This window comes from Alternaria infectoria, assembly GCF_024043175.1.
Source record: "Alternaria infectoria strain BMP 0036 chromosome Unknown scaffold_14, whole genome shotgun sequence".
Classification (NCBI taxonomy): Eukaryota; Fungi; Ascomycota; class Dothideomycetes; order Pleosporales; family Pleosporaceae; genus Alternaria; species Alternaria infectoria.
In genome coordinates, this window is record NW_026250703.1 from 143374 (window position 1) to 156889 (window position 13516).

The window sequence follows — 13516 nt, forward strand, 5'->3', positions numbered from 1 at the left end:
TGCGATGATGATCGCATTGATGACGTTTGCTGACGGTGGCTGGAGAAGACGCGAAGATGTAACTGGAATTTGGATGGGGGTGCTAGCGTGTGCGATGGGTAGTTAGTCTGTCCGCCACAGCTGAATGAACTGCGTAGATAGAACCGCAGCAATGTAACATATGTACATTACTTGGCAGCGCAAATTGTTAGTGTGTGAACAAAGTGATGCAGGTGATGTTGGTTTCGCAGACGTACCAAGGTAGAGACGCGAGACTGGAGTTGCGTGGCCATGGAGTCGCTTCAACACCATCTTTTACCCAAACTATTGCGACAACCGTATCATATCATGCGCATCTCGCAGTTGCCGCGCCTTCCTGCTGTTATACAGCCATTATGGTGCAGCAAAGGCAGGTATCGCATGCGCCACAATTGGCGACTCGAGAGATCCCAAAGTGCAGCGTCACTGCTGCTATGTTGCCCGCAATGCATCCGAACGCGATCAGCATATCCTACATCTGTATCTATTCACTGCTGATCTTCCCGTGATGTGCACTGGAGTGTTGCTGCAGTTGATTGCCGCACTCGATTTTGGGCTTGGCACACGTGATGCGCGGCGCTACTGGCCTCGCTTAAGCGATTTCGAACACCACCAATTTGCGAGTTCTCAGTCTCCGACATCGACAGCGACAACCACCCTTCCACGACCGACAACAAGACTCGCAATCATGGCTGTCGGCAAGAACAAGCGTCTTTCAAAGGGAAAGAAGGGTCTCAAGAAGAAGACCGACACCTTCGCGAAGAAGGACTGGTACAACATCAAGGCGCCAGGAACTTTCGCCGTCCGAGAGTAAGAATTCCCGCTGCTCCACACGGGGACTCTATGCTTACTCTTCGCTCTCTGCAGTGTCGGAAAGACCCTCGTCAACCGCACCACCGGTCTCAAGAACGCCAACGACGCTCTGAAGGGCCGGATATTCGAGGTCTCGCTCGCCGATCTCCAGAAGGATGAGGACCACGCGTTCCGCAAGGTCAAGCTCCGCGTCGACGAGGTCCAGGGCAAGAACTGCCTGACCAACTTCCACGGTCTCGACTTCACCTCCGACAAGCTCCGCTCCCTCGTCCGCAAGTGGCAAACCCTCATCGAGGCCAACGTCGTTGTCAAGACCACCGACGACTACCTCCTCCGCCTCTTCTGCATCGCCTTCACCAAGCGCCGACCGAACCAGGTCAAGAAGACCACATACGCCCAGTCGTCCCAGATCAGGGCCATCCGCAAGAAGATGGTTGAGATCATGGCCCGCGACGCCAGCTCGTGCACCCTCGCCCAGCTCACCCAGAAGCTCATCCCCGAGGTCATCGGTCGCGAGATCGAGAAGGCCACCCAGGGCATCTACCCCCTCCAGAACGTATGTGGTTGCACGGACAATGGAGGATGACAGGCTAACATGGCACAGGTCCACGTCCGAAAGGTCAAGCTCCTCAAGGCGCCCAAGTTCGACCTTGGTGCCCTCCTCGGTCTCCACGGCGAGTCAAGCCAGGACGACTCTGGCCAGAAGGTCGAGCGCGAGTTCAAGGAGACCGTCCTTGAAGAGGTATAAGGTCTTGTTGGATAGGCAAGGGGTTCTTGGGTCTTTTCAACTTACCGCGGCATGATATCGGCATTCCAAAGGTGTTTGTGTTTACAATGAAAGATAAACATGCCCTTGATGCGATCCCGCGGCAGTGATGGCGTGCATGGGGTACGATCCGCATCTGGTGTTAACAGGTCATGCGGGAAAAGTATCATGGAAATGACATTGATGAGTTCCAATTCAGTACTGTGCAATGATGTGACTGGGCATTGTTGTGACATGGTGCGATGATGTAAGACTAGATTGTCGAAGAGAGAGGGATTTGTGACGATCGTGTTCATGCCGATGGTGCGTGCGCTGTTGCCCTCTTGGAATTAGGTATTGCTAGGCAAGGGCCGTCGTGAAGGTAGCGAGTCCAAGTGAACATATGTTATGAGTAGTACAAGCATGTAGCAGTAGGTCGATTAGTGCGATTGTAAGGTTAGAAAGGGGTGTAGATTTCCAAGGTTTAGAAAGAGCGACCCAGAAGTGACTTCCGCCTGTGCCCGACACTTTCGTTTGCGTACACGATCGAAACCCTGCTGTTGGGATGAGCAAAAAGGAATGTAGCTTCAAGTGAGCATGTTTATGCGCAATGCAAGTGTGTACAAAATAGAGAGTGGTGTTGTGGGGATGCAGAGGTATCTGGAAAGAGCGACGTAGAAGGGGCTTTCGCGCGACTATGATCTGCACACAGTTAACTTTTGTTTAAGTTCACGATCGCAACCCTGCTGTCGGGATAAGTAAAAAGACAAGTGGCTTTAAGTGAGCATGTTCACGCGCACTGCGAGTGGGTGGTGTTGTGGGAAGAGCATAAGCCTAGGTCTGGAAAGATGCGGCTACCGCACGCTGTGTACGCACACACTTTTCCGCACCTCTGCAGCCACTTCTACGCGCTCTTTGCATGCATTCTAGCCCAGAAAAAGAAATTATTTTGGCAAAAAGAAGGAAGTGCCTTCCGCCAGAATTGAACTGACGACCTCGTCATCACGTGACGTCCCTCTCGGGACTAGCTCGATCCAAGTTGGATCTAGCGTTACTAGTGACGCGCTCTACCACTGAGCTAGGAAGGCTGTGAGCATCTTGTGCTGATTGATGAAGTGATGAGAAACTAAACAATTAATAATGACCATTGATTGCGAGAACTGATCAGCGGCCCGCAGTCAATTCAAATGAAGCTTGCGTCTGTGTGGGGCGGGGCCTCACGCGTCACACGAAATAAGCGAGGTCGGACGACCATTCGCCGGCGAACGTCCCTGCACGTCCGACCACCACGACAGCATCCGACTAACCCTCCCTCCGATGTACCTCTAACCATCTCACAACCCCCATCCCATAAACTTCGATCTGCAACCCAAACTCTGATAAACAGTGTCACGCCGAAGCGGACCTTTCCGAACCTCAATTCTGCGGTGTGCAAAACACCAATGCCAATGCGACAATCAATACGAATGACCTACATACGACGCAAAATCGAAGCGTCTCGACTTCCAAGGCTGCGCTGATCATTATGAGATGATGTGGCCTTGCGCAGTCTTGTACTTCGCGTAGTTGGCGCGGAAGCGGGTAAGAGGACAAGTTTGTGGTTGCTGATTCAGGTTTCCGAGGTTGGTTCAATCGTAGAAATGTGCCTTCACCGCTACTTTGACGAGAGGTGGGGAGACGTCAGCCAGCGTTGTTTCGCGACAGCGAACGCGTGCAGGTACGGGAGTATGGGCATCGGGATCGATCGTAGGTAGGTGGGTTAGGGAGGGTGGAGAGTTTGGGGAGGGATGTGGAGTAGTGGGTGGAGATGTTGGGTTGGGCTGGGGTGAGAGTGTCAGACTAGGTGGATTGCATAGGCGCTGCATGAGTGGGATAGAGTGGTTCTCATCGTCGATGGTGATCGTGGGTCGTGGTTGCTACCTGGATGCTTGCTTGCTTACTTGTCGGCTCTGACTGTACGCACTTCACGGTCCGATACATGTCGTTGTTGTCTGACCGGCCCGTGCCACCGTCAATACTTACGGGCATATACTATCGCGGCTCCGCAAAGCCTTCCATACCATAGAGTTCTCTGGATACCGATGTGTGTATTACGCGGCTAGTATGTACAACCGGTGCTCGTCATGCACGCACGTTGGCTCCGGTGAGAGCCCCAGTATCAACGCTAACCAATCCTCCGCACAACCTTGCTAGCAGGCAACCCTTCCCTTCTCCGTATCCTGACCCGGATGTCTCCCTTGGGAACCTTTATTCCCGCTCCATCAACCGCTTTGGGAAGCACCCACTTGGCGTCCTTCCGCTTGGCATCTTCTTTCTCCCTGCTCGCTTCCTCTTTAGCGGCTTTCTGCTCTGCAGTAGGCGCCTCGGCACCGAATGACGCTTCGTTCCCTGCTTCTTGGATGTGGTCGAAGAAGCTCTTCTTTGGCGCAGGTGAAATTTCCCAGAGTTGGGTGATGCCGGACATGATAGAGATGATGAGGTTGGTTTTGTAGAATTGCGAGATATCGGTGGCCGAAACGATGGATGATGACGCTGGAGTATTCACGAAACGGTCGGGCTTGAAGGTTCGTGGTGAGATGTGATGTGTTGGTGATGAGTTTATGAGAGATCGAGAGAGGCCCATGTCGACGTACGAGCCTGCTTCTAGCTCCCATTGCTCCGTGTCATCTTTCAAATGAAGTGATTTCTGGACTTTATATGTGCTGATAGAGCAGTTGTATAGTCGCCGAGCTTCGTTGATACATGAGCGAAGACAAGGTAGCGAGGTCGGTGTAAGCACTTCCTTCACTGACCCGTAGCGTATCTCTGGCGGTGCTGGGAAGGATGGGTGTATCGATGGAGGTTGTATGGCTTGAGCCCATGCTTTGGATTCTGCTTTGATCCTCTCAAGAGGCGAATCTTGTGGAGCCTTCGCACCTTCCGCCTTGGATGACGAGTAAATGTGCACGGCCGTCCAGAATACGATCGGCATGACCTCTGAGTAGATATCGTGCACTACGTGAAGCCCGATCGAAGCTCGTAGTTCCGCTGGAAGTTCATGCTTGGTGAAGAGCTCGTTCAGCTTCATGAGCGGTGTAACTACATCGGCGTCTGTGTCTTCTTCCCCGCTCACGCTCTCGTCGTCGTCTGGCACCCTCCTCACTGGTGGATTTGACAAGTCTTCAAATTGCTTTGCAAAGTTCCTGAGCAATCTCTTTCGTGCAAGAGCTGCTCCCGGTAAGCCCTGGATAGGTGCTAGCCGCGGCAATCCAAGCGCGAGAGCCCAAAATCGTTCGTTGCAGCTCGCCAGATCGGTGGCAAGGAGTTGGTAGGACTCTGTAAACTGTGCTCCGACGATTGGGGGTAGAATAGCATTGCAGCAGAATTCGTTGAGAAGTGTGAAGAGATCGCATTCGGCTTCCGAGGTTCCGTCCGTAAGTTCCACATTTGAGACACGCTCCCATTGCATTTGATCGACGATCGATGAGTTGAATGTGACGAGATCCGGAAGCGATTCGGTCAAGATGCGCAGCGATGCTTTAATCAAATTGTCTCTGGCTGCTTCGTCGTACAGTTCCGTTTTGACAACCTGGTTGATCTCATTTTGCAGCTCGAGATAATGACTTTCCATGGCTTTCGGTAGGCTGAAGGCGTTTCGGAGGATAGCTGGTTGGTTGTTGTCTGTCAGCTCCAGGTTGTTCCAGTTGTTGTAGAGCTGGTCAAGTAGGGGTTCCGATAATAAGACGTTGTGTTTGGTTCCAGCAGCTTTGTACGCCACTATGCTTGCGGTTGCAGAGTCACTGTCTTCGGTCAGATAAGTCCACGTACGCTATGAGCACACCTACCGAATGCTGGCTAACCACTCCTCGCCTCCAAATGTGATGCTCGAGAGGTGGCGTACCCCGGGTATCCAGTATGGCAGCGATTGTACCCGTCTCTTCCCATCTTGGCTTTTGGTAACTTTTCCTGGACTTGAAAGTAGTCTAGTCGGTAGCAACACGAAGACTGCTGAAATTGCAAATGCAGGTAGCAGATCGAACCAGGAAAAGTCTTCAGGTATAGAGTTTTGCAAAGTTTGACCGAATCCAAAGTACCAGGCTAGAGCGAGTATGAACGGGCTGAATAGTGTGGTGTAGCATAACGGCAGAAACAACGTCCTTATAACGCTGTTCGAGGCATACACGCTCAGGAACAGAGTCCTGAGGGAACCCATACTGGCGGTGACGAAACCAACAGTCCAGGGCCGTGCTCGGCGATGACTCTACCCCGAATGACGAAAACGGAAAATGTCCAGAGTCCGGTGAGGTCGTGCGGACAACTGCAGAGGGAGTGTCGGGCGCGGTGAAGTCGTGAATAAGAATCGAATGATGTCCCCAGCCTCACCCCATGAGGCTCTTGCTCGGCGAGCTCAGGGCTTTGAAGTCGCAAACAGTCGATAAAGACGGCGATAACCGTTTTGAGGGACTCGGGAACCTTGCAGGGTGTGATTTGATGCGGCTGAACGTGATGTTCTGTAGGCCACGGTAACATTCAATGCAGGCACTAGACCGTTGATCCCTGCTTAGCTCGCTTATTGAAGGACCCCTCAGCCCTATCACGATGCCGTTAGACAGAGATTTTGCAACATCGCGGTGTAAGACGAGTGCTTAGTTATCAGCACTGACAATGTACGTTGCTCAGCCCTCTAGCTGGTCTGAAGTGTGGCATTGCACGCCCTTTGTCGGCCGAGTCGATACCGCTCTTTCCATCAGCGCCCTTTCCATTTGCAAAATGACTAATTCTGCTCCAGTCGTTCAAACCTGCGTTGAACTTCAATAGGTATATACAAGACTTTGTGTATAGTTGCGAGATAAGTCCAAGCTGACAAAGTCTGCTAGAGTTCATCAAACTCCAAGCCCTCCCAACCTCCACTTCCAAAATCACAAAGATGGCATCCTCCCGCATCCCCACCACCCTAAACTTCATAACGGGCAACAAAAACAAGCTTGCGGAAGTCCAAGCCATCCTCTCCGGCGTCATCGAGCTCCGCAACCAAAATGTCGATTTGGTCGAAATCCAAGGCACAGTTGAGGAAGTCACAAGAGACAAAGCACGGAGAGCAGCCGAGGCCGTAAGTCATGGTGCCAAAGAGAAAGTCTTCTACAAGTACTGACAGTGTGATTGATTATAGGTACAAGGTCCCGTCCTAGTAGAAGACACATGTCTCTGCTTCAAAGCCATGAATGACCTGCCTGGCCCTTATATGTACGCCCATATCCTCCCTTATCTCATGTCACCTAATCTTTCCCATCTGCTTCTTCCCCTTCGAAACCTACCCATCTAACCTCCCTCCCTTAGCAAATGGTTCATGCTTTCTCTAGGCGCCCCCAACCTACACAAAATGCTATCAGGCTTCGACGACAAATCCGCCCAAGCCGTATGCACATTCGGGTACTGCGAAGGCCCCGGACACGAAGCCATTCTCTTCCAAGGCCGTACCGACGGGAAGTTGGTGGAAAGTCGGGGATCTACCGTCTTCGGTAAGTCAGCAAATCGCGCCTTTACCTTCAAGTGTGTTGGAGGGTTGTGTAATCGAGATAGGAAGAGGCTAATAGTGTGTACGTAGGTTGGGACTCATGCTTTGAGTACGAAGGTCAGACATACGCTGAAATGGACAAGAGCGAGAAGAACAAGATTAGCCATCGAGCGAAGGCGCTGGATAAGTTGAAGGAATGGTTGGCAAGTCAGAAGACTGGGGCGTAGAGCTCAATAATCATTATTGCGCTCATACTTCTCAATGGAGAGTATCAGGCGGTGCATGAAGCCACCACACCCACTATCATCATCCCATAAATGCCATATTGGTATCATAACACATAGCGCATCACAAATATCCCACCCATCCGTCCATTCTCAGTCCCCACCCACCCATCTTCCGCCCAATCCCTACTCCTCCCGCCTATCCCTCCTCCACTGCTCAACCCACCTTTCCACCCTCTCCAGATTCCCCTCCACATCCTCATTACTCTCGCTCTTGAGTTCCACCACAATCTCCTCTTTATAGCTCTCCCTCGCCTCATCAAGCAACACCTGCATAATCTCACTATCCATGTTCTCCTCCAGCTTCTTCCCCTTGTAGCCGCGCGCGGTAAGACGGTCATATAGTAACGTCGAGTCGCAGCGCAGCACGATGACGAGGTCGATCCAGCGCTCGGGGAAGAGGTCGCACGCGTGCCAGTCGAGGATATAGCCGCCTTTGTCGGCGAGGGAGAGGGATTCTAGGTGGTCGAGCAACTAAAGGGGTGGGGTTAGTGATGTGGTTCGGAGGGTTTGGCTGGGATGGGGTGGCTAGTGGCTATGCGTACTTTGTCTTCGTCTACAATCCAACTTCCTGTTTCTTCGTCTTTGCCCTCGTGGTATCCTTCGTCTTTTACTATTTGGTTCACCGAGATGTGCTGGAATCCTGTTGCTTGCGCTAATTGCTCTGCATGTGTTGTCTTTCCTACTCCAGGTGTGCCCGTAATAACGATGTTGGGGTTTTGGCGCGCCATGGTGTTGTGGAGGCTCGTCGCAGAGTCGGTCGCGTGGAGGAATCGCGTAGGGTATCGGGGGTTGCGTGGGCGGCGATGTATAGGATAGCCGAGTATATCCGATTTTCAGGTAGCGGATACGATTTAGGCGGTAATTGGAGAGGTGTTTGAGGCGTCAGAGAGGTATAGTGTGGTAAGTCCTCTGGCGCGTCCGATGATGTCGCATTCCAGAATTATTTTTCGACGCCCGAACTTCACCCGGCATAACCCCCACCACCCCGCACTACGCATCTTGACATGGACCCCCAAGGCAAGCACACGCACGACATCTCAGGTATGACGCTGAGTGCAAGGATATGTAGACAAGCAAAGCATATACGCCAGCTCTTGAAAGTGAGACGTGGTAGGCTAGATAGCGAGGTGAGGCGACCGTTATCGCATAATCCTACCGAGGTTGAGCATCACATCTAAATCATACAGGTCACGCTGACTACTACCCAAAAGTGAGGCTTCAAACTTTTCTTTCATTGACCCGTGACATGCGCTCAAGACTATTTACGCCGTCTAAAAAACCTCGTAAACATGACATGCCTGACCCAAGGAAACATGCTGCAAAACCCCACCTAGACAACGCCTTAGATGCTAGTGATCGTTGGTGGCAAGAATCCAGTAACCTATTCGAGCAAATGTCTGGAGGGGCGGGAAGAAGTGGTGGGGGGAGGGGGAGAACTGAGTAGTTCTTAAGATATCTAGTCCAGAGAGAGCTCCAACCAACCATTGCCGAACGAACACCCCTGAACTCTTTTGATGCAGTATTACGCCGAGTAAGAAATCGTGAAGTGAAATATCGGACGCAGAGAGTCGTTTAAAAGACATCTCAGTGTGATGGAAGGCGACTGGGAGGCTAGCCTGGACCGAACATGCCGCTCAAAACGACTGGGGATATTGTGATCTGGGGAATGCGAGAGTTTTTGGTGCAGCATTTAGCTCTGCTTGCACTCAGCAGCCTCCTGCTTTGGTTTTGTGCCGTCGTTCTGATACTGCGTTAGATGGCTGTATTCTGTAGAGTGACTTGGACTGCTTACCTCGTCGTCTGACTCCTCCTCCTCGTCGCGGTCATCGCTGAGCTCGTCCTCATCCTCATCATCCTCGTCTTCAAACTCGCCCTCGTCGAAGTCCTCAATGTTCTCGTACTGAAGGGCCTCGCCGGTGAACCAGTCAATGGCGCGGGGGATGAGCTTTTCCTTGATGTCCTCACCGAGCTGGTAGTCGAGTTCGAGACGCTCCTCGATATCGGAGGTGGCGTCGTCGTCGTCTTGTGGGGGCTTGGGTGGGTCGAAGAAGTTGAAGAACGACTCTGTAGGCACGGTCTTCTTAACGACGCGGGTCTGCTTGGTGTCTGAGAAAGTTAGTTGGTGGTCAAATACCGACAGATGTCAAGATGCTCACTCTTGTTCCTCTGCTTCTTGCTCTCGATGCGGACGGTCAGGTCCTTGCCGGCCTTCCAGTCGACCTTGTCACCCTCGGCGTGGTCGTAGATGAAGTCGCCGCCGTAGCCGTTCTCCTCCTGGTAGAAGTAGGTCTTGGTGATGGTCTTGTTGGTGAAGAACTCGTTCTCCTCGAATTCGAAGATAAGGCGGAAACCGGGGCGGTCGAGGTACTCCATGCGGATGTCGGTCAGGTGCTTGAGAGCAGCCTCGTCGCGGTCTGTGATCATCTCGGCGAGCGAGATCTGGTTCTTCATGGCGCTGAGCCAGAACTCTGGGATACCCTTGACGTCCTTGCCCTCGTCCTTGTTGAGCTCAGCCTCGGGCTGGTCCTCATCCTCGTCGTCCTCGTCTACCTGCTCGCCGACCTTGACGCGGTCTTCTGAGGGCTCCTCGGCGCCGTTGACGATCTTGGCACGGGTCTGGTATAGCGGTGTGAACTTGGCGAAGTACTTCTTCTCGAGCTGCAGGACCTCCTCTTGGAACTCGGCCTCGAGCTTGGAGTGCTCCTTCTGGACACCCTTGAGGCCGGCAACACGGCGGCGGACCGAGGCAGGCAGCGACTCAATGTAGCCGCTGGAGCGGCCGACGAGCGAGCCGAGCTTGTTCTGCATCATGGCGACGAGGGCGGGGTTGGCGGCGAAGAGACCGGCGGCAGTGCGCTCTAGTTCCTCTGCGGAAAAGCGAGTTAGCGGTCAAGGCCTTGACGAGAATACAAGGCGGGGTTGGAGGGGCAGGAGCGTGGCAGAGTGCGACGTACCTTCCTTGATGCTGCTGACGCCGGGCTGCTGGGCGCGCGACGATATGGGCGCGGCATTGGCGGGTGTGTTCTGGGGGGTGCTGGCAGGGCGCACGTTAGAATGGGGTACGTCCATGTTGGGGGTGTGTGGTGGTGGTGTTTGGGCGAGGCCAAAATTGTGTGGCGGAGGGGAGGGAAGCGACTTACGGGGCGGAGATGGAGTCCATCTTCTTATTGCGGATCGGCTCAGACATCTTGGCAAATGAGTGATGTCGGACTGCGAGTGGCGAGTTGGGGTGCAAAAGGTGGATGTTGTGGGTGAGCCGCAGAATTGTTCGGCGGGCTGAGCGAGAAGAACAGGCGCTGGGCAAGGCAAGGTCGCCCCTCTACGGCACTAGTCACGCCTAGTGCGAATTCCAACCGGACACTGCGAGACGGCAACAAACAAGGCCTCTGCGACCACACAGGACTATCGACGCTGCCGTGGACGGGGAGAGATGCAGTGCGCGAGGGAGAGGCGGGCGGCGTGTCTATTTGTACCTTGACCGTCTTTTGGGCAGAGGCGTGGCACGTGTGCCCTGCCTTGCATCTCTCCGACACTGTAGACGGGCGATTCAAGTTTATCTGGCGGCGATACCTCACTTGCTTGTGCGCGCAGTAGTCTACCACGTCGACTGCCCTGCACCGTGGCCACGGCCGACCTTGCCCGCCGGTACTGGGAGAGGGGACATGGGGACATGGGGACATGGGGAGCGCATATTTTTCATTGCATTGGTTGACGAGCCTTTTCCTCCGACTTGCCCAAAGCCGGCCGGAAAATGCCCCGATTGAACTATTGCGCACACCGTACTTACACTGAGGTGCTGTATACCGCCACGGCCGCCCTGGAGCGAATACGATCTCTACACACGTCCGATCAGCGTCAGCTTCGATTAGTAGCCACACCTGCCTTCTAGAACAAAGCGGGTCTCTGGAAAATCCTTAGCAAACCCTTAGCAAAATCTCTCTGGCTCCATCGCGCTTGCCTAAACTCAAAAGCGGAAAGCGCCCCTGGGCAACCACGGAAGGCAGCATGTTGGGGGTGGATGTCACCAAGAGTCATGTTCTCTACTGGCGACTAGCGGCCTGTGCAAGCACACTATTTCCGGCAGTTGCAATCGTGAAGCAAGAACTGAACCTTTTGACATGGACATGGCAATGATGCTTCTACAGTCTTCCCTGTATCCTCCCCAACCTCCTCGTAGCCACAACGGCCATACACGCCGAACAAGCCCCAATGAACAGACAAACCGCAATCGCATTCGGGCCATCCGTCTTGTGGTGTTCCTCTGGCGGCGCCTCGCTCAACTCCGGGCTTTTCCCGGGCTCCAGGATGGAAAACACTACCCACGATATCCCTGTGCCCATGAACTGAGGCAGCGTGGTATACAGGTTCATGATGCCGAGGTATTGCCCTGAGCTTGCTCCGCCGCTGGAGGAAGGCGCGCTGCCCTTTTCGAGGTTGGATTGCGCTTCGGGAAGGTCGATAGAGGTGCGCTTTGGGTGGGCGGAGTGCGAGGAGGAAGTGTTGAGGCGGTTGATTTCTACGCCGAGGAAGGCGAAGGGGGCCCAGCAGGCGACGGACCATGATCTGTGTTGTCAGCTTGGGTTCAATGAGTGATGTGGTGATGGTGGTTACTCACACGCCACAGCAAGCAATGATGATGGTTGCGTGCCTCAAACTTCTCACAAAAGGTGCCATGACCATGCTTCCTGCAAAGATACAATGCGCAGTTGTCCACGCGGTAAGCAGGCTTGGTTTGTATTTCGCCAGTCCCGTCAACTGCTTAGGTGGGCGAGAGAAGCCAGGACCTTTTTCGTCTTCTTCTGGGCTCTGCACGAAGAAAGGCAGGAGAACAGACATTACAAATGTAATGATGGAAAAGGCGATGGGGGCCATGGAACCAATGCGGCCGACTTTGCCTGTGAGGTCACCCGCAGCTTTGACTTCTGCTGGGGCGTCGTATCGTAGGTATACTTCACCAACCCACGTGGTGCTGTAGAAGAGGAAAGGAAACCAGCCTAGCCACTGTCAGTTCTTGATCACAGAAACAATATAATAATGACATACCAATCCAAGCCCAGAACTGGACTGTGCAGATAGCCTGGATACTTCTAGGCAGATTCAAAGCAGTGTGCACGATAGTACCGAGAACTTGCTTGAGATCCAGCTCCTTGCCCTCCTCCGCCCCATCATTAATGAGCACTCTCTCGGTGACAGCCCAACTCGTTGTTCCAATCGCCAAGCAGAGCGTCAACGCCGCAACACCCGTCAACTGCTTGAACTGTGTATCTCCCAACATAGGTCCAAACACATTCTTCAGATCAATCGCTCCCGCCCCGTACCCAATCAGACTCCCGACCGCCACCATCCTACTCGCCCAACTACTGCCCATTTGCTGTTTCGCAATCGGTAACGTATCGACGACCAGGCCTCTGCAACTACCCTGCACAGCATTGATAGCGAAATCAATACCGTATATACTAAACACCGCCACGTATATCGTTGCGCTCTTAGCCGCAGCCTCGTCTTTGATAAAGTATCGAACCACCTCTTTCGTCCAGCCCAGCAGCAGCAAGAACATGGCTACTAGTATCGTACCAAAGAACATGAACGGTCTCCGGCGGCCCCAGCGAGAGGTAGACCGATCCGCGACGACACCGACGATAGGCTGCATTATGAGACCTGAAAGCGGGCCGGCGACCCATACGAGGGATATCTTCGATTTCGTAAGCCCGAGTTCGAGGAGGTAGGGTGTGCAGTATGTCATTTCGACATTCCACGTGAACCTGCATGGTGTTTAGTACAGGGCGCAGGAAGAACTCGTGGGAAGCGGAGATTTACTGCAAGCCGATGAGCGAGGCTGTGAGCAACGCCATGCGTATGCTTTCAGTCGAGCCCTTGACTGAGGGTGTGCCCTGCCATTGCGCAACAGACGGCATCTTCCCCTAGGACTGTCCTCGTCCTTGCACCGTGGCAGCAACGTGGGCGCAGTCGCGTGCGCTTCTCTCGGGGGTCTTCGCGTAGTTAGGGAAACGTGGAAGGGCGCATTGGGTAGCCGAATTGTGTGGTAGGATTTCGTATTACGTTCGCGTTATGCAGGGACTCGGTCGGGCCAGGTATCGATTAGAGAAACGCGCTTAATGCATCCACGTATGAGATGACAAGAAGGTGGGAAAAGCAATA

The 13516-nt window shown here is 53.5% G+C and overlaps 6 protein-coding genes and 1 non-coding gene across 7 annotated transcripts; 2 read left to right on the top strand and 5 right to left on the bottom strand.

The window, feature by feature from the left end:
- Positions 1–706: 706 nt before the first annotated feature.
- RPS1 (ribosomal 40S subunit protein S1B) lies at positions 707–1579 on the top strand (the record flags this gene model as incomplete). Its single annotated transcript, XM_051499198.1, has 3 exons — positions 707–828; positions 886–1387; positions 1436–1579. 3 exons carry the CDS (start codon positions 707–709, stop codon positions 1577–1579), a joined length of 768 nt encoding a protein of 255 aa, XP_051350447.1.
- A 964-nt stretch (positions 1580–2543) lies between these two features.
- Positions 2544–2664, bottom strand: J4E92_007837. Its single transcript has one exon. It is a non-coding gene; the product is annotated as a tRNA-Thr (tRNA).
- Positions 2665–3740: 1076 nt separating this feature from the next.
- J4E92_007838 (uncharacterized protein) lies at positions 3741–5768 on the bottom strand (the record flags this gene model as incomplete). Its single annotated transcript, XM_051499199.1, has 2 exons — positions 3741–5355; positions 5401–5768. The coding sequence occupies 2 exons, from the start codon at positions 5766–5768 to the stop codon at positions 3741–3743; spliced, it is 1983 nt and encodes a 660-aa protein (XP_051350448.1).
- Positions 5769–6482: 714 nt separating this feature from the next.
- Positions 6483–7297, top strand: J4E92_007839 (uncharacterized protein; the record flags this gene model as incomplete). Its single annotated transcript, XM_051499200.1, has 4 exons — positions 6483–6665; positions 6726–6799; positions 6893–7074; positions 7161–7297. The coding sequence occupies 4 exons, from the start codon at positions 6483–6485 to the stop codon at positions 7295–7297; spliced, it is 576 nt and encodes a 191-aa protein (XP_051350449.1).
- A 183-nt stretch (positions 7298–7480) lies between these two features.
- J4E92_007840 (uncharacterized protein) lies at positions 7481–8085 on the bottom strand (the record flags this gene model as incomplete). The annotated part of the gene is made up of 2 exons (XM_051499201.1): positions 7481–7828; positions 7900–8085. The coding sequence occupies 2 exons, from the start codon at positions 8083–8085 to the stop codon at positions 7481–7483; spliced, it is 534 nt and encodes a 177-aa protein (XP_051350450.1).
- A 962-nt stretch (positions 8086–9047) lies between these two features.
- On the bottom strand, positions 9048–10426 carry J4E92_007841 (uncharacterized protein; the record flags this gene model as incomplete). The annotated part of the gene is made up of 4 exons (XM_051499202.1): positions 9048–9098; positions 9150–9463; positions 9514–10224; positions 10312–10426. 4 exons carry the CDS (start codon positions 10424–10426, stop codon positions 9048–9050), a joined length of 1191 nt encoding a protein of 396 aa, XP_051350451.1.
- A 1070-nt stretch (positions 10427–11496) lies between these two features.
- Positions 11497–13272, bottom strand: J4E92_007842 (uncharacterized protein; the record flags this gene model as incomplete). The annotated part of the gene is made up of 4 exons (XM_051499203.1): positions 11497–11920; positions 11973–12351; positions 12401–13119; positions 13175–13272. 4 exons carry the CDS (start codon positions 13270–13272, stop codon positions 11497–11499), a joined length of 1620 nt encoding a protein of 539 aa, XP_051350452.1.
- Positions 13273–13516: the final 244 nt, after the last annotated feature.